At 36.9% G+C, this 21,939-nt stretch overlaps 1 protein-coding gene across 3 annotated transcripts in view; it reads right to left on the reverse strand.

Annotated features, from left to right (window-relative positions):
- RUNDC3B (RUN domain containing 3B) overlaps positions 1 to 21,939 on the reverse strand; it is a gene marked incomplete at both ends in the record, with an annotated part of 38,603 nt that overhangs the window by 8,449 nt on the left and 8,215 nt on the right. For all 3 annotated transcript variants that reach the window (XM_079538329.1, XM_079538328.1, XM_079538327.1), the window contains 6 exons: positions 5,928 to 6,085; positions 9,070 to 9,235; positions 10,154 to 10,234; positions 12,322 to 12,411; positions 15,974 to 16,059; positions 17,084 to 17,217. In XM_079538329.1, coding sequence (XP_079394455.1) covers positions 5,928 to 6,085; positions 9,070 to 9,235; positions 10,154 to 10,234; positions 12,322 to 12,411; positions 15,974 to 16,059; positions 17,084 to 17,217 — 715 coding nt within the window. The remainder of the gene's footprint in view (positions 1 to 5,927; positions 6,086 to 9,069; positions 9,236 to 10,153; positions 10,235 to 12,321; positions 12,412 to 15,973; positions 16,060 to 17,083; positions 17,218 to 21,939) is intronic.

Here is a 21,939-nt window from a genome sequence, read left to right on the forward strand (position 1 = left end):
AATATTGATATTTCTTGTACAGGTTCTTCTGCAGCATTACTGGCTACAGTTCAGGTAACATTAACAAAGAAAAAAAAAATCCACAATCTGCACAATATGCTCTCCTACCAGAATATGGATCTGTAGCAAAAGAATTGCCCTGTGACCCTGAGAGGTTCAACACTATTCATTAATAGTTTGGAAGGCCTTACTTCCCCCTGCTCACAAACTTAGAATTCTACACTGGATAAAAATTCAGGAATTTGGAATGTGTGAAGTGCAAATGCCTTTCTAACTTACAGCTTTCCTGCCACGCCACTTTAATGACAATGCCTTTACCCACAGAAGTGCAGCCATAGGAGGCTATCCTTACTAAAATGGATATTTTTCACTTTGGAATCAGTCAGCATTTGCTACAAATAAACCAACAAAGCTTAACGATACCAATAATATAAAAAGCCTTCAATTTTTTAAAGTATTTTAATATAAATCTTTTTCAAACCCAGAAGTTCAGAATCAGATGTTAAAATATGGAGATTTAAAAATAAAGCCCACTCTGTCTTCTCTATCTTGCATAGTTGCTATCAACCCAGAAACTTCTGGCTTCCTGCTGCGCAAGAGCCCCACGCAATCCCTCTGGGCGCTAAGAATAGCACATCCTCTGTCCTCCGAGGCTTGGCTGTGACTCTGTTCTTTGCTCTGTCTCCTCTCTACGTGAATTGCAGGAGTCTGCCCATGCACCACACCCAGCTGACCTTTTCCTACCTACACTTTCAAGCCAAAAGGAAACTCCCTGTCTTCTGGTTCCCACCTCACTCCAAACAGGACCTGCCTGCTCCCTACCCGCACCTTTGTGAAGCGGAGCAGGCGTACAATAACGCACCAAACTTTAAAACAAAGAATTCCACAAAACCAAACCAAAACACGCTGCAAAAATAAGAGTTGCATCATCTGTTGAAATACGAAATATTTTTTTTTTTATAAGCTATGTTTCAAAGAAGTTATTAAAAAAAGAGTACAAGCTGTGTAAACGAGGATCTGAAAACAGAGCAGACTGCAATACTGAGGCTTGAGAAGTGATGCTGCAAACCTGCGGGAGACAGACAACATACGGGACGCACCACACATGGAAGTGGGTAACAGGAACTATGGTCTGACAGTAAGGACTCGTGGAAGGTTAAAAGCAAAGGATTAGCACTCAACTTTGATATTCTAGGAAAGAAAGTCAGCAAGGAGATCAAACATTAAATTCTAATCTCCCAGTTCCTTTCAGTGAGAAAATAAAGCAGCTGTAACAAATTGGATTTACTGTACTTACGAAGTTGAGGAAATCAGTTTCTCATAAAGCAGAAAAGCTTTACAAGAGGACTATCTAAAAATGAGGGTAAGAGTCCTAAAGAAGAGTCAGGCTTTCCTATTTCTCAAGAAGATTTAGCTTTTCAGGGAGGATTACAGAGCCAGGCACGGCATGTTTTAAGTTCTATTCACAAGGGGACACAAGCCACAGGTTAAATTTCCAAACCTTTGCTCAGACTCTTCTGCTTCTATTTCCTTGGACAAGCTTCCATCTGCTTTGGTCTTGACAGCAGAGGCAGAGCCCACATCTCTACAGCCTCGTGCCTTCACGCGTGACCCTCCCATCCCTGCCCTGGGCCAAACACTTGTGGCAGCTTTCCTGATGCTCTCCAACACAAACAATGTTGACCAACTGATGAAAAGCACAGACACAACCATCATAAGCAAGTTTTCAACTATACGGGGCATTAATTGTCTTTGGAAATCGTTAAGAGTACTCTACAAGTTAATGCCTAGAAAACAGCAGTGTGGTAGGCTGTGTACCACAGAAGGGTACAGAGTATTCGCTGTAATTAAAGGCTTTCACGGTTGCAAATAGCCTTTCAGGATTGCAACTAAACTGTGGTTTACTATCTTACATAGATACATATATTATCATCCAGGTAGGACCTGCATTGCTGGATCTATATTATAGTCTAGTATATTAAAATATTACAAATGGAGTACAGACATTATCTGGGCCTTGAAAGACTGAATAATTCCTAAGTAACAGCTAGAAAAATTAAGGACACCTAACTTTAAGATCTGCTAAAACATATTAAGTTTGTCTGTGTAATTGCATAATATAAAATGTGAGTGACCCTACAATTTAATTTCTTATTTGTGCCATAATCAAAGACAGAACAACAATCACCACAAAAGAGTTTCCTTCAGTGTTGTTCTCTCTACAAAGCACTTGAACAAGACAGTGGTACTGGAAGAAACAGAGCCAAAAAAAAAAAAAAAAAAAAAAAAAAGAGTAACTCAGTGCAAACTGAGGAATACGTTTTCAGTATGTGTAAATTAACAAATACTGAAAAGGGGTCTTACACCAGGCACAGCAGCCTGAACACCTGATAAATCTATTATGAGAAAATCCATGTTAGTAAACATTACACAAATCTCTCGTCATTTGAACAAAAATCACCGTAGAAGAAAAAGAAATACATCCTTTAAGTTGAGGGTTTTTGCCTTCATATATAATGCTTTCTGCTTTCCTTAGGATTCTATTTTAAAACATTTTCTTTGTTAAAGTGATTAGGTTTTATAACATTGATGAGTCACTATCCAGGAGATGAGTCACTGTTCAGTAAATTGATGAAATCCCTTTTGTAATTACACATCAATGCTTAACGTATAAATATCAACTTCAGATACAGAATCAACTTAAACCTATAAAGTAGCACAGATCAGCTGGGAAATCTTGCTGCAGATAAAGGTAGAGTGTAAGTTAGAAGAAAGGTTGCTGTGTGCAAACAGTTCCAGAATTGCCCAGTCAGTCCTGTGACTGATGGGGTGTGCGATCCAAACAAGTCTGGAGATCGCTGCTCCAAGATGCATCCAAGAGTTCTTCACAGGATATCAGAGGATGAAGAAATGGACTCCTTTGCAATTTTGATTATTCCAGAATCCAATTTCCTGATGAATCAATCTCTCTGCCACTGCATTTTGAATGTTAGGAAAATAAAAATGTTTTCTTCAGTTAGACATTCCATTGCTCAGAGGCTTCTCTTGGCTGTCCTCCTGTGAGTTGTTACTTTTAAGCACTGGCTTTAAGAACTGCTCCACCTCAATTGTAAAAAAAGACACTATTTTTATAGAAGACCACAGCCAAAAGCACTGTTTTCTAATGATGAACTGCAAGAAGTGCCCAGTAATGGCAGAATGGGCTTGTTTCAAATTGATATAAGCAATCACCATGTGCAAACAGAGTACTGTTTACTGGGCCACTAAATGAACAGCAAACCAACTCAACAGTGTGATGCAGAAGTACAGATTGCAACTTCGGCACTAAGAGGCAGCTGGGTCACAGGTACAACCAAATTAAGCTCTAATGAATCCCAAACCACAGCTAGAAATGTGTATTTACATTTGACAGTCAATATCTTCAAAATCACATTTGTCCCATGCTTTGGAAACTTTTAGAAGTGACAGAATCATAAAATTAATCCCCCTTACTGCAACAGCAACAGCAAACATTTCTCAAGAAAGCAAATGAAAGCCAGAATATATATATACCTCACTGCCCTTATTACAGTTGACAATCACTTGGCAAATCCCTTAATCTGCAGAGAGTGTGGTAAAAGATGAAGCTGTTCTTGATCAGGTATAGATTTGTTTAAACAGGTCTGACTGACAATCAGGTGGCCTAATGCAGCTCCACTGTTCTAACCTGATTTGCCATCAAACAACTGCCAGCAAAGGGATATAGTCAATCCCCGGATGGCTGGGCATATTGTTAAGAAATCTGGTTAAGTGAGATACATTTTTTTTTTCCTCCCATGAATAACAAGAGAAATTTTCAGATTCACTGTTTTCCAAAAATCATCATAAAGTAGCTTTTAATTAGATTAAAATTTGTTTATTGTAGTTTGAATCCTCAAACTTCTGAGTCAATGTCAATGTTCTACAGTTTTCAGTATTCTTAATTTTCTCATAGTGGCTGTTGAGACAGAAATGATTTCTAAGTTGCTTCAGTCTCTCCTTCCCATATATATTCCACTTTCCCTTATTAAGCATAAATATGGAAAAGCTTTTCTGTAGGTAATTTAATTTATAAGCTGAGGCCTTGTTGACCACCAGCATCATCTCATTTCCAGGTCAGCAACAATAAGAACCCACGCTGCCAAGAAAGTTCCCCCTTCCTTTTATTTTTCAGAAGCAGACATAAACAGAACCTCAGAGGCTGCCCAAATCCATTAGTTTGTTGAAAATGTATGTAAAACATTTTGACTTGCATGCCTTTAAAACAGCAGTTTGGAAATATCAATAAATGCTCAAGAAAAAATCCATAGTAGAATTTTCTACTTTAACAACAGCCAGTGGAATAGAATAGCGACAATAAAAAGAAAATATAGAATGTTTATTTACAATAAATTCAATTACACAGAAAACAATCCTAAATCAGATCCCCAATGTTTTACAAACATTAATGTTATGTGCCTCTGACAGAATCACAATCCCAAACTTGCTCTAGGCTGCTGGTAAAGAATCCAGAGACTACAGAATACATTCATGACTTCAAAAGGCTACAAATGGTAGGAGAGCAAAAGACTAGGAATGAAATTCCATCAGTGCTAAAAAAGCCTGACCATAGAAAACAATTGGCTAAAACTCATGCATTAGTCCAGATACATTAGAGAAAGAAGATACTTTGCTGCAAGGTCAGCACTTCGTCCTTGGTCAAGAATAGAATAAAATAAAACATAAAGCAAACAAAATACAAGTATAGAAGAACAATTACAAGATGTTAATTAGGACTGTTTTTCACCATTAGAAACCAGCTACTGTTCCTTCCCCCTTTCCTCTCCCACATAAGGAGCCATCAGTTCCTAACACAGTTTAAGAAGGGTTCATCTGACAGGCACTCAACACTCATGGTGATAACAGTGCAAAAAAGCTCCCCCCCAGATATCCAGTGTAGTCCAGGCTCCTGACTACAGCATCTCAAAACAGCCATACAACAACACGCTGTCAAGATACAACAGAAGCTGCTCCACAATTTAAGCCTTTACATACAAAAGCCAGCAACCAAAATTAAAGCCAAAAGATTGATGTCTATACAACAGTCCAATTGCACACAGCCCAGCTAAAAAGAAGTATTCAAAACTTCCAAATAAAGTGGGTTGAAGTGAGCTCACTTCTCCCTCCCAGTAACACTTCTGCCTGACGCTCAGACGTACTCAGGCAGGTCAAAGAAGTGTATCGTGAGTTGTCAACTATCAGAAACAAGACAGGGCTGTCAGGATGTCCTACCTAAGGGGTGCAAGACACTTGAACACTTAACATATTAAGAGTTACCTTTACTATTAAAACGTTTTAAGACTTGTTTTGTTATTTGAGTCTTTTGCATTGCATTAAATGCAAGTAACTCATCAATTAAGAATATTTTTAGGATTACCAGATGAACTTCTACCATGTGCAAGACCTACTCAGATAAAATAGAACCCATATAAAGAAAGAAAATAAGTAGTTCTTTGCCCTCTCCTGCCTCCCTGCTCCCTGCTTAACTTTTTAAAACCAATATTCAAAAGGAAGTTATTTCTAATAATGTCATTTTTTTTTTAAAGAGTAGCCAAAAAGCTGGAATTAATGAAATATGAAGAACATTTCAGAAAAATGTGTCAAAAATGTAAGAAAGTTTAGTCTAATCAATTTTAGATTTGCAGAAAAAAGTTCACAGTTATTCAGACTTACACAAACACATTTTTTCAAGGGAGGCAATTCTGAGTATAAGAATTGTCAGAAGAAAAATAAAAGCTGAGATACATTAATTTCTTTAAGTTTGACTCATTTCCACAGGATCAGAAGTTCTTCCTACTGTATACTTAAATTCGAATTAAATACGTTTACTAATTCTGCTTTCACAATGTTTTTCCATTATACTAACTTACAACTGGTCTTGCAGTTCCATAATGATATATTCCAGCTGTTCCTTCTCCATTTTATGGGCTAGATCCATATCTTCAATTCTTTGTAGGAGCAGTTTATTCTGTGAGACAGATTCAGATAGCTGGTTTTCTCTGAGTCGTACCAGCTCCTCAAGATAACCCTGGAAATAAAAGTGTTAGAAAGCTTTAAAGAACATTCAAGCAGAGAAGTTTTCCTTATGTATGTTCATGTTTTTCTGGTTTAAAATAAATAAACAGAACTGTATAAATGTTACTCTGATCAGTAAATTGACTTAAGATTCGTAGGACGTTTCTTAATCAATATTGAGAGAATCAAGTTCTTACCCATGTTTCAAGAATGGTGGGTGAATCAGTAAGACAGTAATGCCACAAACATGAAACTTGCATATGCATGAAAAATGCACAGAGCCATCACTAGCACAAGAAAAAAAAAAATCAGGACTCAACAAAAAAAAAAAAAAAAAGAAGAGAAAAAAGTATATCTACACTTTATCTGTAAAGCTGTACATTTAATGAAAGGGATCCCGAATTATTATAGAAAATCCAGTTGCTCTGAAAGCCTCATTCTTGGGATAGAAAGCTGCAATGTCACACTGTATGTTAAAATAACAGAGAAGAAAGTAATCAAAGTGAAGACTCATCTGCATGAAAGCATAAAGTAGGAAAACTGGCAAAGGTCACTTCTAGGAATATTGGCTATGTATAGGTGCAACATGCATTTATATCAGTTTTCCAGCTGGTAATACGAAAGATTTGGGGCAGTTCTAGTCATACTCCAAGTAAGTAGTGCTTTGAATGTATTTACAGGTACACTAGGGCATACTTAAGTTCCCTGCCTCGCAGAAATGTCAAACAAACATTTAATGAAGATTTTAGATGCGAAGCATCAGTAACACAATAACATTAACAGTAAATACCTGCATCAATAATGACCTGAGATGTGTCACCCCACCAGTGAAAGTATATAAAACTCCAGTATAAACAGCACACAAAGAATTTATGAGCTTACTACACAAATGGGAACAGCTTATACCATTCCAAAATAAGGAAGGGAGACTTTCCACATAATTAACAAAATGTGTCAACTATGACTCATTAATCTGGACAAAAGACAACTTGGAAAAGACAAACTCATCCTATTTCCAGGGTGGCATGGAGAGGGCAGGAAGGAACTGACTGTTCATTTTTTGAAATACAAGAGCTACACACCATCAAATGAAGCTACTAAGCCAAAATCAATAGATGGAAAAGGAGGTGGCTTTTCACACTACAGATGGTAGACATGCAGAGCACCCTGCCAAAAGAAAAGAAGTTTTAATGCTAAAAACTTGTGTGGGATCAAGGGGATACTCGATACATCCCAGGTTATTAAAGAAACCATACCAGCTTCAGAAAGTTCTTCAGCTGATACGGGTTGGCCAAGAGAGTATTACAGAGTGTAAGTGCATCAGCGTTTTAATTCGTTTTTGTTCTTCTTATGGCTTTAAAAGGTACAGCCCACATCTACCATCTCACAGTAAGTCTAACTTACTCACTTTTACTCAGAAAAACTTTAACTAGGTTCTCTCACATGCATTATAGTAACCCAACTCTAATTCTGCCCATTTTGTATTAGCACTGACCTTAAGCAATCCATAGCTACATTTATCCTAATAATCTGAACATATGCAGCATTCCTTCTCAGGCACACTGTGTCAGTATGGCTACAGCTATACTAAAACTCAAGTTCCAAATGACCATGTCTGAAGTCAGACTGTTTGTTGGGAATGATCACTGGCAAACACTAGTTCACAAGTGGTGACCTGAAGTTATGTGTGAGAATGCTAGCTGCCCCAGGCCAAGACCATGGCCAAACATAATTTAAATACGTACGTGACTGAATTGGAGCTGGGATCTGGCCTTTGAAATAGTTACTTTATTAAGCACATTAGCCATGCATGTTCTCTGACTTTGATCAGAGATTACCACAGTTAACATACTGAGTTCTCAATTGCTAGAAGAATCATTCTAGATATCTTCTGATCCTCTTTTTTTTTTTTCCTCTCCAGAACAATAGGAACTAGAAAGGCAGAGAGGCAATTTTGTAATTCCCTAAACTAATGGAAATAATTACACCTCCAGGCATCCCTATATAGTTTCAGATTTCATATGTTTACTGTGTTGAGTATTTGAAGAAAACCAAATTGTGACACTATGAAAAAAAAATACTAAAACCACAAAGTTACTTAAAAACATTAACCATTTGTCTAACATTGTCTTCTCTTTCAATTTTTATTTTGCTTTTCCCTTTCTTTTCCTTTCCTTCCATCTTTGTTGACGATGAATTATTCTCCTTTATGCTGTTAGCTAATACACCATTTGTATCTATAATTTCAATATGCTACTATAATTCACCGACAAACATTTTGCTTCTTAAATGTACTGAAATGCTAACCATACTGAGAAAGCGTGTCCATAATTGCAATTCCTCTTCACCTATAACTTAAGAGTTTTCTGAGGGATGGAGGGAGAACCTACCTTTGCTTTCTGTAGCAACACTCAGTATGTCACATAAGCTACTCAAATCAAATACAGAACACATTCTTTCCTTTCTCACTGCAGCTTGAAGCAGGTCTTAAAACTACAAACATTTGAAAATTTATCTCAGTATTACTGAGAAGATAATTACGCATTTCATTCTGGGACAGATTACTTTGCCAATCATTTTGTTTACTGTTGAACTAATTGTTTAAGGTTATTACCATAATAAAAGTCTTCAGCTGGGATATGATGAGCATTAATAAACATAAATGGTGAACTTCTAAAGAAGAGGGAAACCCCGCGAGCAATCAAGTTCACTTCAAACTCACAACAGTTACTGAGATACATTACCTGTAAGACTGGAAAAAGAAGCCGCCAAAGCCTCTACGTTAGAAGCTGGTCCCTGAATTGTTACTCTTTTCTTCCCTCTCCCCAGACCTCCCTTCCCTCAAACTGCTGAGCAATGACATTACACTTAAGACCACCTACAAGGAGCTAAATAATATTTAACATTATTTTTCAGCCTTTGCTTAAATGGCTATGTTACCAGTTGTTTGGTGATCAGATTTGGCTCCATCTCCCCCACAGAAAACGAATCTCTTACCTTCTGTTCCAACGCGAGGCGGTACTTCTGCTCTACCCTTTTGCATTTGTTGTACCAACTGTGTTCATCCACGATGACAGAACCAATGTTCTCTGGAGTACTGCCTTCACTGCCACTACTGCCCAGTGTTCTCAGCTCTTCTTCATCACTGCTGATGCTGTCAGAACTAAAGAATCATACTTATTAGCCAAGTGAAAACCTATGTTAAAATGCAAATTCAACTTGAAATTAAAACACCACAGTTGCTAAAGATATCTGAAGCTCTGTAAACCACTAACAATGGGGAAAAACCAAGCACAACTTCTGTTTTAACCTTTATTTGTAAAGTCATCTGAATGCTTTACAAAATTTACTTATATTAGTTGAGTCTCAGACTGGTGTCTTAGGTAAGTCAGACAAATGTATGCAGGATACTCTCCTGGAATATAAAGGATTAATGTAATACAATACGCTGCCTAAGGAAGCAATGACTTAACCTTTCCTTCATGATTTCAGGGCAAAGAGTAGTATCTGAACACAGACTGTACTAAAAGTAAAAATACAGAAAATATGTAAGTGGTTATGTTTAAAACAATAAATTTAAATGAGTTATGGTTACTGTGAAAACCATGCGCCAGTTATTCCACAGAACATAAGAATATCCCTCAATAGCATGCAGCTTCAGTGTTAAAATCTCCCCATCATCCAGAATCAACACGTGCCACAGAATTCAGACATCTGTCTCAAAGATGAACATTTTAATTTATTCCAATACCCATCTGAAACCTTCCTTCATAACTATGCTTTTCAGTACATTAACAGATATTTACTAGGTTTTTTTAGTAGTCTAATTTCTTCTACTCAAAAATCTTAAGACTTAATAGGATTATAACATTTTATCAAATTATTTATCCTATAAAAACATAGAAGTCATTCACTGTTTACATGCATTTTGGAATTTTTTTTTTTCCGAAAGTAAACGAGGATACAAGCTTATATTTAGATAGGAATAGGATTCTGAATGCAAAATGAAAATCACGAAGACCAGTATGGCACAAAACTTTCACTTTGTTAATTAAAAAAACAATGTAGAGATCAAGAGTACCTTTCGATGAACTTCAGGTAGGGTGTGTAATCTATGACAGCTGGAAAGGTGCCATCCAATCCCTTACCCTTCAGACAAAAACTGATAAAACAGAGAAACAATGGTAAGATTATATCAAGAAAATTGTATGACAAAAAACAGAGAAACAATGGTAAGATTATATCAAGAAAATTGTATGACAATGAAAGATGAATCTTACCTATGTGTAATCTGATTTTTTTCTTCTTAAGGCCTATAGCATTCAACCTACCCAGCCAAAATAGATTGTTTAATACTATAGGATAACAAAAAAAAAAAAAAAAAAGACAAAAAAACCTCTCAGAATTAGGACACAGATCAGGGCAAGCAGTACAGACACTGATTTTTAAGTCTTTACTTTTATTCTAAAAATACAGGTGGATTGCGAGGGAATAACAATATAAGGAAAGTTAGCTGAAACTACAACATCAGAAGAGCTGTCGATGAGTTTGAAATTGCCAGTATTTAAACTCAAAGTCTCTGCAGAATGCTTACATAACCATCCTGCTATTTTTAAGTAAAAAATCAGTTCTCAATAATAATTCAGACCATCTCCTTTTGATTACTTTCTGGCGTAGGGCGGCTCTAAGATGATGAACACTAATGAAACTACATTCACAAAATGTTCTCGAGCAGTTGTAGCTTTATAAAGATCTCATATACATACGAATCTTATGTATTCTTTTCACATTGGATTTAAAAGACAGTACTGGAATCAGGTTTTATTATCACAAAATAGTTGTTATCATCTGGGTTTCCCCAGCTCTACTCCCAAAGCATTTTTTACCGCTCACAGAACCACAGAATGGCTTAGGAATGGAAGGGAATTAAGCTCTCAGCTAGTTCCAACCCCTCTGCCATGGGTAGGTAGGTGGTTTCACTGGATGAGGCTGCCCAAAGCCCCATTCAAGCTGGCTGCAACTGCATCTTCTCCAGGCAACCTCTTATGCCTCTCAACCCAGTTCCACAGAGATAAGTCATTTAACATTTGTAAGAGTGTCTGAACTGAAAAAAGTAATCCAAATACAACATGCAAAGAATGGCTACAGACTCTCAGCCATTTAAGTCACAATATTATGAATAATGTGGTATAGTAAACGCTCCTGTAGGTCCATGCCTATTTTTCCCAGAAAATTTCTTGGTCCTTAAGAGCTGCAGTGACAAAAAATTTAATGCCTCCAATGGGAATAAGTCATTACTCTGAATGATATTAAGAGATACATGCAAAATCTGTTCATACTAGAAATCAGAGGATAAAGGAAGAGTGCATGCATTCATACAACCTAGATCACACAGAGATACTACAAGCCACTGAGGTTCATGGGAGCCAAACAAAGTCAATTCATTATAATTTATGGCAAGATTTACATACTGTTGATCCCCTCTTGCTACACTTCTTATTCATATATGGCTATCTTCCTTCCAAGTGTAGAATATAGAAGCATTTTTATTTTACATAGTGTAAAACTGAATGAATGAAATCTGGTAAGATTTCAATTTGCTGTATGCAAAGCTAGCTCCCTTATCATTCTGCAGCATACTTCCGTTCCCCCACAACATATGGTGATCATACAGTTAATCCAAACCAATGACTAAACGCTGGCAAGAGAAACTATCCTGCTTTTTAAAACGCACACCCCATTTTAGTTTTGTTTTGTGGGTTTTTGCTGCTCTTTTTTTTTTAAAACCCCAACCAGACATCCCTTCCCCATCCTCAGTGGTATTGCCACTTATCTGATTCCAGTATGAGTCAGTTCAGCCAGTAAGATCTTTACTTTCCCTCCTTGTCCCTCATGCCTTGCATCCACTTTCTAGTCTGCAGACAACTGAAGTAAAAGCTCACTGGCACAAGAAAAAGCCCATATTCAACCCCCAATTTTTTTTCTCCTTCTCTACATCAAGCTTTATGGCCACTTACATCTTCTGCAATTACACTTCTGATTGCTTTCAGGATTTTGAAAGAGATACCAGATAATCATTCTGTATTAATTATGGCATAACTTTGTTGTTATCCAGAAGAGCCATTCATGATCTCTCTGTCCCTCCTCCTCAGCTTTGTCTCTCATACTTATCAGCTGAACTTAAACGTTTTCCATAACGTGTAATCACTTTCTGGGAGCACTGTAGTAAGCAGCATGCAAATACAATACCTGAAATCAATTGCATTGAGTCCCAGCAGCATACCAGCAAGCATATTTGCTTCTTCACCAAGAACTATTGCTCCATCCTCATAAAATCTCCTTCAAGAAAAGAAAAAAATTACCTCCATTAACACTACTTTTTTTCAAATAATGATTGTTTTCACAGTTAACAGAAAATTGAGAAATCCAGTTTAAATAAAAACAATCCATGTGAACCCCAGGGGCACTCGTACTTCATTTCAAATAAAGCAAACCAGCAGACTGCACAGTGCAGAACACTGTAATCTAAAACTTCAGACAGAAGATGAATTTATAACATCACCCCTAAAAAACAGTAGAAGAGGATGGACAAAATGCAAAGAAAATGACAATACCTTGTATTTTTCTGTTGAAAGGATGAAATTGCTTTGTGTACATTCAAAAAACAAATTATTCCATGGTAACAAGAAAATAGAAGTTCTAGTTACACTATCTTTCTTCTCCCAGCTACCAAAGAAGCTACTTCCAGACTGAAACGTTCCACAGGACAGCTAAATAGGGCCCACTGTTGCCACGAATGGTTTTGTGATAAGAATTTGTAAACGCTAAAAAGACTAAATGCAGTCTGTTGAGCAAAGTAGAAGCATCCAGATGATTCAGAGAGATCTCAAGTCAGCTGTATGGCAACTTGACAAACCAGACAACCAGAAAAGACATTTTGGATCTCAGCATCTAAGTGTGTTTGGACTCCATAGTAAATGAACACTGCAATAAGTATGTACTTCTAACATTCCTTTGTAGTACGGAAAGGAGATGTCCAAGACTCTGCATGCTCCACAGTGGAAGCAAGAAATCTGAGAGACATCCTCTGGGATGATAACCTTAGTCTTGGAACCAGCACCCCTATGATGTAGATTCTGCTCCCTAACCCTTGACTTCAGGCAAGATAACAGAAGGCTAAAGCAGCAGCCTATCGAGGCAGAATACTGAGCTAGATGGACTTCAAAATAAGTTTATTTGCAAACTAGAAACAACACTCCCAGTACAAGTAAACCTTTTAACTGTTACTTCCAAAATCACTGCCAGGTAACAATCTGTACTGTGAACAGCAGCTTGTAAAATGGTGCCTGGGAAGCATTCAAGCAAAAAAGATGCATAGCATAATTAAAATAGTAAGATGTTAGCTTTTTCATTTCTGAAATCAGCTACAGTTATCTAGCCAAAACTAAAGTCTCCTTGGAAAATTCCCTGATCTTTGCTCAGTGCTGTAACTGACATAATACAACAAGAAAGACTGTGTGCTTTAACATAAGACTGCACTGACCAATTTTTTAGAAGAATAATTGCACGCTCATGCTTAATCCAAGCCCCTACCAAGTGTAACATACAGACCCAGCATTAATAATGAACTGTTTCATTGAAGCACTAGGCTTAAAGTCATCCACCTAAACAAAACAGCAAGATATAAGAGCTGGCAAGATGACAGGTGCAGTATTTCATATACATATGTGAAATACATGCAGAGTTCATATATATGAATATATATATATATATACACACATATACATATACACTGAATACACAGCACAAGCACAATGCATCATTTAAAAATGTAAATAAGTTGGCAAAGCACCATAAAAAAAAAAAATCAAGCCACTTAACAGTTATCCAAAATACCACATAGGAAAGAGAATGCATCCATTACTGTCGGTGAATCTAATGTCCACAGCACCAAGATTTCAAAGTGTAACTATTAATTCTAATAAACATATTTTAAATACTATTTCAAAACAAAAACTGCATATATTACGTTTGCAGCACAAGAAATTGATTCCTAACTCTATAGCACTAAAAGAAAATCCAATCATAAAACATCAAATACAGTAATTTGAAACTAATACAACAGCTAATAAAATAAGACTGCTGTTATCTCCTAGCAAACAAACTGCATTATCAAGCAGGTACAAACATACTACTTAACTACATATGTTCTGACCCTCCTCTTCCTTCTCATCTACCTCTCAAAAACCCGAGTGACTCTTCTGTTTGATGCACTTTAAGTTAATTTCTTTACAGAAATTTTTGCTTTATCAGCTTCTTGTCTACTGCAAACACAAGCAAACATGGATAAAATAAAGATGATAGGACTGGAAATTTCAGTAAAACAGTATGTTTACCAAACTGTGTTTCAAGGTCATCTTAATATTGGGAAAATAAACTGAGATCCGTGGAAAAATATTTTAAACAGAAATAATACTCCAAATGAACAGAAGTTCTTACAGAGTATGTATTCTTTTCACTATCTCTAGAACTTTTTGAGTTCAACAAGGTTTCACAGTTCATGCAGACTCATACTTAGATGTTCTCAGCACAAATCAATAAGATGTTGCTGTTACAGGATGAAATATTATAAATTAATACACTACCTAGAACCAGTCCAGAACAGTGAAAATAATTTCCGTCACAAAGCACATTCTTATCTGTAACAGCTTTTATTATCAACAAAAACCTGTTACATGTTTTTCATATTACATCAAGAATTCTAGCCATGTCTGACTATTATTTCTGTTCTGTACTTCTCAAAAGCTTCCTGAAATTCCCTTCCTTCTTTCTCCAAGAGAAGTTCCCAGAAGTCTAAAAAATGTATTTTTAATATATTGAGTCTTTCTGACATCAATACTTATTTTTGAAATGAATTACATTCATTTTATATACCTTCAAGTGCAAAGATCTGCACCTGGGTCAGGGCAATCCCAAACATCAGTACAGACTGGGAGAAGTGGATCGAGAGAGATGAATGGATGAAAAACTTAACGTGAGCACACGCACCTGAAGTCCAGAAATCCAACCATACCCTGGGCTGCATCAAAAGCAGAGTGACTAGCAGGGTGAGAGAGGTGATCCCTCCCCTCTCTTTCACTCCTGTGAGACCCCACCTGGCACTCAGTATGGCACCCAGCAGCGAGGCCTCCAGCACAAGAGAAACCTGTTAGAGTGGGTTCAGAAATACACCCATGTGCAGGAACGCTGCTGTGAACACAGGCTAAGGGTTGGGGTTGCTTAGCCTAGACGAAAGAAGGCCCTGTGGAGATCATACTAATGCCTTCCAATGCATACAGGGGGCCAAGGAAAGATGGAAAGGGACTCTACCACAGTATACAAACAGTGGGTGGTAAGAAAAGTGGTAATGGTTTTAAACTTAAAGAGGATAGATAAGAAAGAAATTTTTTACTACAAAGGTGGTTAGTACTGGACAGGTTGCCTGCAGAAGCTGTGGCTTCCCCATCCCTGGAGGTGCTCAAGGCCAGGCTGGATGCGACTTCTGAGCACCCTGATCTAGTGGGTTGTGACCCAGCCCATGGAAGGGGGGGTTGGATGATCTATTGCTATCAGGCTACAATTTCAAAACGAGTTCCTTCTTTTGAGAGGTTTTCTTCTCTTTAACCTTTCAAGAATTACAAGAAATTTCCACATTTTACAGTCACTAAGGGATTTTTGCAATAGCAATGTTGCAGTTTTAGCCATGCTAAAAATCTTAGAAATTGATACTAACTCCAGATGTCTTTCACTAGGTTACATCTCTTCAACCCATACAAATTAAGTGCAGCATTCACTTCCAAATTTGAGTCTCACACCTCAGCAACAATCACTAAAATACTGTAGAAATAAAAGTCTTAGAGACCTGGTTGTTTTGAAGTCTCTCAGAGCAGTGGAAATATATTCAGACAAGTGTTTTTCCATAAGTGCTACTCTGATCCAGGCTCGACCCTGCAAGAAAAAGCAGATATCAAATATTTAAACATTACAGACTGAAACACTTAACTTTACATCTGAAACTGAATAAAATTGAATTACATGGATGACTTGATCCTGATTATCAAAATAATCACTACCACTAAAGAAAATTTCTTGTACTTCATTACTGTAATAATGAAAACAAAACAAATGCTTATAAGTAAACTTTGTGAAACAAAGTTTTCCAAAATTTGGACTTAAAATTTGTGTCAACACATCTCCAGCTTTTTCAGTATGGACATCCAAAATTCTTCCCATGTGCATCTTTAAAAATGTAATGCTCCTATCTGTACAAGTTGCACTAATTGGCTTCTTATTACTATTATTATATGTCATGGAGTTTTCCAGAGAACAAATGAAAGTTAAATTAATGCATAAGCGTAACTGAAAAAGTAGCTTTGCGTCTTATTGCTTATAGAACTTAAATATAGTACTTAAAGTACTCCATGCTCTGAAGATTTTGGAATTCAGAAATATCTTTAAAATAAATCTTAAATGCAAGCAATACAATTGCTGTATTCTAGGATGTCTAGAAAGTATCTAGAAACGAGTGCATGAACAAAATGAAAAGATAGGTCAGAAAAAAATGACATTTCTACAATTTTTACCTATCTGTGGTGAATTTAATTTCTCTCATCCTAATGCATTTTCCAAAAATTAAACAAGCTAGAAAACACGAAGGCAATCACTTTATGATGCAGCATACCTAACAAATAGAGGATTTGAGATTTATCCCAATGAATTACACAAATTTAAAAAGAAGCATTCAGATCTAAGTTTTTGGGGTAATTTTTTAAAATTGTTTTTGCTTTAAAAGCAAAAGAAATATTTACTAGGTACTATATATCAAAAATGAATTATTTCAAATACAGAGAAATATCACAGGGCAAGTTTAATCGTATGTTGCTGTGTTTTTTCCTTGGTATAGAAGTGTGAGCTACATTTTATACAGAAGGAAGAGAAATACTGCAGTCAAACTGACTTTTTTCTTCCCTACCTTAGCTCTAGAAGAACCGACATTCTCCATGTTCTCAATACTGCAGATGGAATTGTGAGAGACTTTTCGGCAAGCCACCCGAATGTAGTCCCAAAAACTACGAGTACTTTCATAACCAAACCAGGTGATCTGACCTTAAATCAAAATACAAAAACATGTGAAGATTTATGAACCTTCTTCCCCGCTTGCTTGAGAGGAGCATAATTTAGATACTTCCCTGTGTTTCCTATGCACACCCTGCAAAGACAGCATTTTATGCTTGCAAGTCCACTAATTCCTGAAAGCTGGCTGCACAGGTGACAGAAGGAACTTGCACCACGCAGCTCACTCTCAATGAAAACCAGTGTGAGAAGTAAGCGTGAGGCTTTTGCCTATGTGCCTGTATTTGGTCCTTTTCTTTCTCGTCAGGACTCTATGGTAATACACGGGACAGTTTACTCACAACAAAGCACACACCGTTGTGACTTAAAACCATGATGAAAAAGAAAACTGAGTTTTGTTCTTCATGTGCATGCATAGATATGCATGCAAAAAGAGCAGCCTTTGCTGTGGTAGTGTTACCCTTATCTTAAGAGTCCATTTGAATTGTTTCATAACGTGCTTTCAGTGCAGGAAAAAAGATGAACAATCAAAAAAGTTTAGCAGTCACAATTTCCTTTACTTAGAGGACACACACAGTACACCTTGGAAGGCTGACAAAAATGAACTGAGCAAGTCAGTATCTCTTCTGGAGTGGTAACCAAAGCTCTTTATTATTATTATTGCCATTATTATTTACTGCTTGGAAAGTGTTACCATTTGAAATCTGCTGCATGCAAAATACATTTCAGAGGTAACACTGAAACTTAACAGCACACAACTGCAAACAAAAATGTAAAATAGCAAGAGGAACGTTGCCCTCCAGTGACTGGCATTATTGCATATTGGCATGTGGAAGTGGCTCTGGGCAGCTTGGTCTGGTGGTCGGTGACCCTGCACATAGCAGGGAGGTTGAAACTACATGAACATCGTGGTTCTTTTCAACCCAGGCCAATCTGTGATACATGCAAAAACTTATTTGTATAAAATAAGCTCTTATTTTTAGGCTAATTATATTTCACATCTTGAGTTGTATTTTCCTGAAGCTTTACTAATTTCTCAGAAAGACTGCTAATTCTTTTGCTGGTTACAAAGTTCAGACTTCAAGAAAGAATAGTACACTTTTTTGCACGGTACCTAACGGACATTGCAAATCATACATACTAAAAATAAAATGCCAAAATACAGTGCCTAGAACATCTGTACCTAGTACAGATAGTACAGAACACTGAACCTAGTACAATGTAGCTCAGCTCCAAGCACAGCCAGAGAAGTGTCAAAGATTGACCTCAGCAAACCTAAGAAATTCAAGGTTTTGCTTTTTTTCCTCACTAGAGGACACATACAACTTAACTGTGTGACCCATCTGCTCACTTTGCCACATTTACTAAGTACAAGGCTTGTTAAAGCACATCAAAAAAACCCAACCACAAACATACCAAGAAAAAACTAGTATAAAGAAACTCAACATGCTAAAAGAAAAACAAAATCCCAATGTGCTCCAGCTACAGCATATTCAGATTTTATCAGCTCTAAGGACTGAAATAAGACAGTATTCACAAGGTAACTGCTTCTATGAACTTACTGTTTTTGCTGAAACACCATGTGCCGTGGACAGAAACAGGAATTCAACATCATTTTAACATCACCAAAAGCTACTGATATTTTTTATATTCTTTATCATATTAGAAACATTTCTGCCCTGAGGATAGTACCTGCAAAACTGAATGCAACACTTAAGTGTAAAGGTGTCTTCATGACAGTAGTTCCAGTCCCAGCTAAGAAAGGCAAGCATATCACACAATAACTTCTATGATCTTTTCCACACTGCACAGAATATATTCTGCAAAAAAACCCAGCTTTGCCCTATAGTTTTCCAAGGTCAAAAAACCATATTACTCTACAATGGAAATACCTACCAGCATTTATTCAGCTTACACTGATTAGCAAAGCAAGCTGGTCATAATTACAATATATTTTGGCATAACAGAGGGCTGTGGTCTCACAAGCAGCTTTACCAAGAGTGTAACTTTTTGACTTCAGAAGGAATAGCCTTCACTTGAAACTCACAGCAGGAGCAGGACCTTTCATTAACCAGGGACTTCTAGTTTACCCCTGTTAGTTCACAACTTGCCTACACTCTAGCAATCAACACTGTCTTAAAGAAAAGCAAGTTTTTAGTGTACAATTTGATTTCTGCTGAAGTTTGTAAGGAAAGAGTAAGTTTCCTGTAGAGTCCAAAGCCGTTTCTACTCACTCACAGTCCAACTTCAGACCTGGAAGACAAAGTTCCGCAGTTGCAAAGCAGTAATGATTAGGATGCTCTAAGCTACAGGTAGATTTTCTCCAAACTTTGTTTAGTTTGCAGAAAATGTGCCCATTTTGTGAATAGTCTTAATACAATTTACTAGTAATAAAATGACTTGTTGCTCCTTTGAAGAATTTTCATGGTACGTACTTTTGTTTTAGGCCTCCAGAATGAATCATTAAGAATTTACAGTAGTTTATAAACCAAGTCCACCAAGACAAACACATATCACTTAAGATTCTTCTCTACGCAGAAGAAAGTAGAATTAGCTGAACCACAAAATGCCCAAAGAACTTCCTATTTCTTTATAGCCAAAAGCAGTAACAGGGTCACCATGTGCATGTAAATGTTAAACCTAATAACAAAAGCTATTATTCTTAGAACATGTCAGCATAACATTATCAAATAAAAGGCCATCTCAGCCTAGAATTCATCTTTTTTATGACAGCAGTGACTTCACTACTTCCTTAACGTAACCTTTTCACCCCTGTTATATAACCACCTCCTTACCTCTTCTATGTAGAGACCTGTCTCTCCCAGGATGAGAGGCACAGCAAGATGCATCTTATAGAATCATGCTTCCTCTCCTGAGACCTGTGCCTACAAGCACAAGTTCTCTTCTACAGACATAATTCATACCCCTCCCATTTGAAATTTCTGCTTATGCTTTTAAGATATTACTAGAATTCATTGAATTTTAATACAAATTATATTAATATTCATTGCTTAAAAAAGAAACCCTGTGAAATAGCAGTTGGCAATTAGTGACTTTTTTGACCTAAAACTTAAATAAAAAAAAAACAAACAAACAACAAAAACATACAGGAAGGGATAAAATGTGCACTGAAGACTTAGAAAAGTCTGCCACTGTTTCAGAAATATTTTTTCAACAGTTCACACCTTACTGTGAAGAAGATAATGTCAAAACTAAATAACATTGACCAACGACATCACTTTGCATGGCCAGTTACCATTACTGGCATCAGACTGCAGACAACATGTTTTGTCAAATGTTTTGTATAATGAGAAAAGAAAGAACTAATACATCTTTCTTTCCACTCAATCAGCACTGACCACCCTAGGGGCTTACCAGTCACTGAAAGTTTTCTACAAGGAAAAAAAAAAAACACAATAAAATCCAGTCACTACATGCTAGGAATAGCATAGAACAAAGAGACAGAAATAAGAGCTACGGATAATTCTGGCAGAAATTTGTGATGTATTTATCTTCTCAATGTATTACAAGATAAAAGACATATGGAGTTGTGCAAGTGTCAAAACAGCACAGTAGAACCTACCTTTTTGTGACATTATGGTATTGACTGCAACATAAGTGTACAGATGACAAGCTCACAGTAGCTACGACACACAAAAAATTACAAGCCCACAAGCAAGATGCACTGTATTTCATGTCAGCAACAGAACCTTGGTTATATACTGAAATTACTTCTAGGCATGCATACTGGTTAGAAGTTAGGATACAAACACATTTGTTGAAAGGATATTTAAATAGAAACAGGGAGTCAACAAATATATACCTATGACAATAGTTTTCAAAAATATGTCAGAGAGGATGGCTGTAAAAACCTGCAATTGTGTTGGTAGTTCTTTGCTAACTCAGTTGAAAACTAAAGTGGTAGAAAAACACAGAAAAACATATAGCATTTTGATTTAGCAAAGCCAACATATCACTTTGAATTGGATTCAGGTTTTCAATCAGCTAGGATACATCTGTGATCAAATCCCAGGTAGGGCTACTGCACCATATTTTTATGCTCCTACCACATCTGCACTAACTATATTTACTCAACTGACCTGACAAAAAGGACACCAACACAAATACCTGAAAATTCAATCTATGAGAGCAGTGAATAGAAGAAGCCACCAAGACAGCTGAAAGATATGGCTCAATCTCCACAATACCAGAAGATTAGGAAAGAAAAATTTCTGAACAACTCCTAGGAAGAAAGCGATTCCTGAAATAACCCGCCTTGCTTTAGCGATGATCAGATACACACACATTTGCATACAAATTTGTGAGATCTCCATTCAGAACTATAGCTCTTGTTCAGATCACAGACATTAAAACACGCTGTGCATCCACCTACTACCCTGCTGTATTATGAAACTATGTGAATTCCTAATCCTGAGAAGGAATAGAAGAGTAATTAGTCACTTGTCCTCTTTCTGTTAATCCTTCTCTCCTGCCCCTTGAAGATCTCCAATTGCTCTGCCCAGTAATTAGCATCATACCTTGCCAGAAGACATTCCACAAAGCTTATTTCAAAGACAGGAAATACATAAGCTTTACAATTCAGATGTTGGATCTGCTCTGCATTCATAGTAATTAATGAAATCACTGTATTAAAGTAATCACAGAATTGCTCAGGTTGGAAAAGACCTTCAAGATCATCAAGACCAACTGCAACCTGACCATACTGCCCTAACTCTAACAGCCCTCTGCTAAATC

Source organism: Tetrao urogallus (genome assembly GCF_951394365.1).
Source record: "Tetrao urogallus genome assembly, chromosome: 7".
Classification (NCBI taxonomy): Eukaryota; Metazoa; Chordata; class Aves; order Galliformes; family Phasianidae; genus Tetrao; species Tetrao urogallus.